This window comes from Loa loa, assembly GCF_000183805.2.
Source record: "Loa loa unplaced genomic scaffold supercont3.428, whole genome shotgun sequence".
In the NCBI taxonomy this organism is placed as follows: domain Eukaryota; kingdom Metazoa; phylum Nematoda; class Chromadorea; order Rhabditida; family Onchocercidae; genus Loa; species Loa loa.
In genome coordinates, this window is record NW_018108608.1 from 46,022 (window position 1) to 48,133 (window position 2,112).

The following is a 2,112-nucleotide window of genomic DNA, read 5'->3' on the forward strand; positions in this document are numbered from 1 at the left end:
ACAGCAAGGTCAACTCTGTATAATTTTTTGATAACTTATTTCAACTTGTATAATTTATTTATTGATTAATAATAATAATAATAATAGCAACAAAAATAGAGCCTTCAGTAATCCATTGATTTACTTCCTTCCGTTCTTCATATATCATTTTTCATTCTCATAGCAGTTAGAAATAAAATTGACAAGATTATTGACAAATTTTTATTTATTTTATTAAAGCATTTGTGAACGGTCGGTTCTTTCATTTGCTATTTTAAATTGAAATGGAGAAAAATAAACGATGGCGAAGTTCGATGAAGAAGTTGAAATTGACCAGTAAAGTACGCATGGCTAAGATTAACTGACCATTTTGTTTCTCTTATCCGGATAAGCATAGCTAAGATTAACTGACCATTTTGTTTCTTTTATCCGAAAATTTTCTTCGAAAGATCACATTACAGATTTCATCTCATTTATCTAGGAATTGTTTTATAACTTTATTTCAGTTTTTTCTTTTTACCTCTAATCCTTTAAATTATTTGAAATGGAATAGAAATTGATTGTTTGAAATAATTTTAAACTTTCATTTTTCCTTTATTTTGTGAATATTTTAGGAAAAAACAGGTGAAGTATTATCAAAATTATCAAGTGAGGAATTATCAAATCCTAACGAGATTAATACAGATTTATCAAAAGAGAAAATCGAGAAAAGTTCGAGTAAGAAAAGAGCTGGAAAAATAAGTGAAAAAATTGAGAAGCGAACGGGTCGAAAAATTACGAAAGCTTCCAGGGAAAAACATTTTGGTTCCAAAGAACCTAGTTCTTTTTCTAGCGAAAATGTGAGAGAAGATTTTGGTTCCAAAGAGACTGTTGGCAAGTTTTCTGGCTCCAAAGAATTTTCAAGAGAAATTTCTGGCTCTAAGGAAAGCACGAAAGACAGGAAAAGTAAGTCAAAAGAATCACTGAAATGTACCATTAGCTCAAGAAGCACGGAAAAATTAAAAGATAAACCAATGGGATACAATAAAAAGGTATGTTTAGGTTAAATACAATTATTTAGTAAACTATTTTATGATCTTTGAATTCGTTGTAAAAATTCAGATAATTATGAAAAAATATAATTTCAAGCGCAAAATATGGCACATATATATTTTTTTCTTTTCAGAAAGTGTATATGGGCCAAGTTTTTGGGACAAAAAAAGCGCCAAGACGAAAATCGGTAGAGCATTCATTAACAAATTCTGGACATTTTCAATGTTTTTGAGCTTGATATTCCCATATCATAGTGATATTTCAATTTGATTATTTTGATGTGGAGTTGATGAGAAGAGAAAGGAAGAATTTGTTTAAAAAATTATTTTAATGAATTCTTTGAGAAGAAAAGAAAAAAAATTGGCCGAGGAATTTTGATCAAAAGTTGTAATTGAATATTGTATATCACTGAATAATTCTACAAATAGGAGCGAAGATTTATTGTAAATTAATTTAATTAGAAAATGAATTAAGTTAGAGTGATGGTAAAGTTAATGATTTAGACAATTATGTGGAATGATTATGAACCAGAAATGGTTCATCTGCTATGAATAATTTTATAAATTCAGCAAAAAAAAAACAAAAAACAAAAAAATTGATTAGTTTCTTTTAGAGACCCTTATATTACATCGATCAGTATGATGAAACTCCAAGGAGTCTTCAGAGTACTGAAGATTTATCAGAAGACAGAAAAGAAACTTCAGTTAGCTTTTTTTTTCTTTTTTTTTTTCGAAATTTCGACCATTTCGAAAGTAAGCATGTCAATGCTAAACTAAATTCTGTTTGCATGTATGCACTTATAATATATCCGATATGGAGATGTATGATTCATTTTTATTTTAAGGCCTAAGCAAAATTCAATATTTTAAATTTAAAAAATAATTGAATGTAAAATAATAATTTATAAATGATAATAAAATATTAATATATAATAATATGTACAATAATAATAATAATAATAATAATAATAATAATAATAATAATAATAATAATAATAATAATAATAATAATAATAATAATAATAATAATAATAATAATAATAATAATAATAATAATAATAATAATAATAATAATAATAATAATAATAATAATAATAATAAT

General features: G+C 25.1%; 1 protein-coding gene across 1 annotated transcript; it reads left to right on the forward strand.

Annotated features, from left to right (window-relative positions):
• Nucleotides 1-263: 263 nt before the first annotated feature.
• Nucleotides 264-1,010, forward strand: LOAG_14935 (hypothetical protein; the record flags this gene model as incomplete). The annotated part of the gene is made up of 2 exons (XM_003150429.1): nt 264-320; nt 594-1,010. Coding segments are annotated over 2 exons (474 nt in total), but the record flags the coding sequence as incomplete, so codon positions are not given.
• Nucleotides 1,011-2,112: the final 1,102 nt, after the last annotated feature.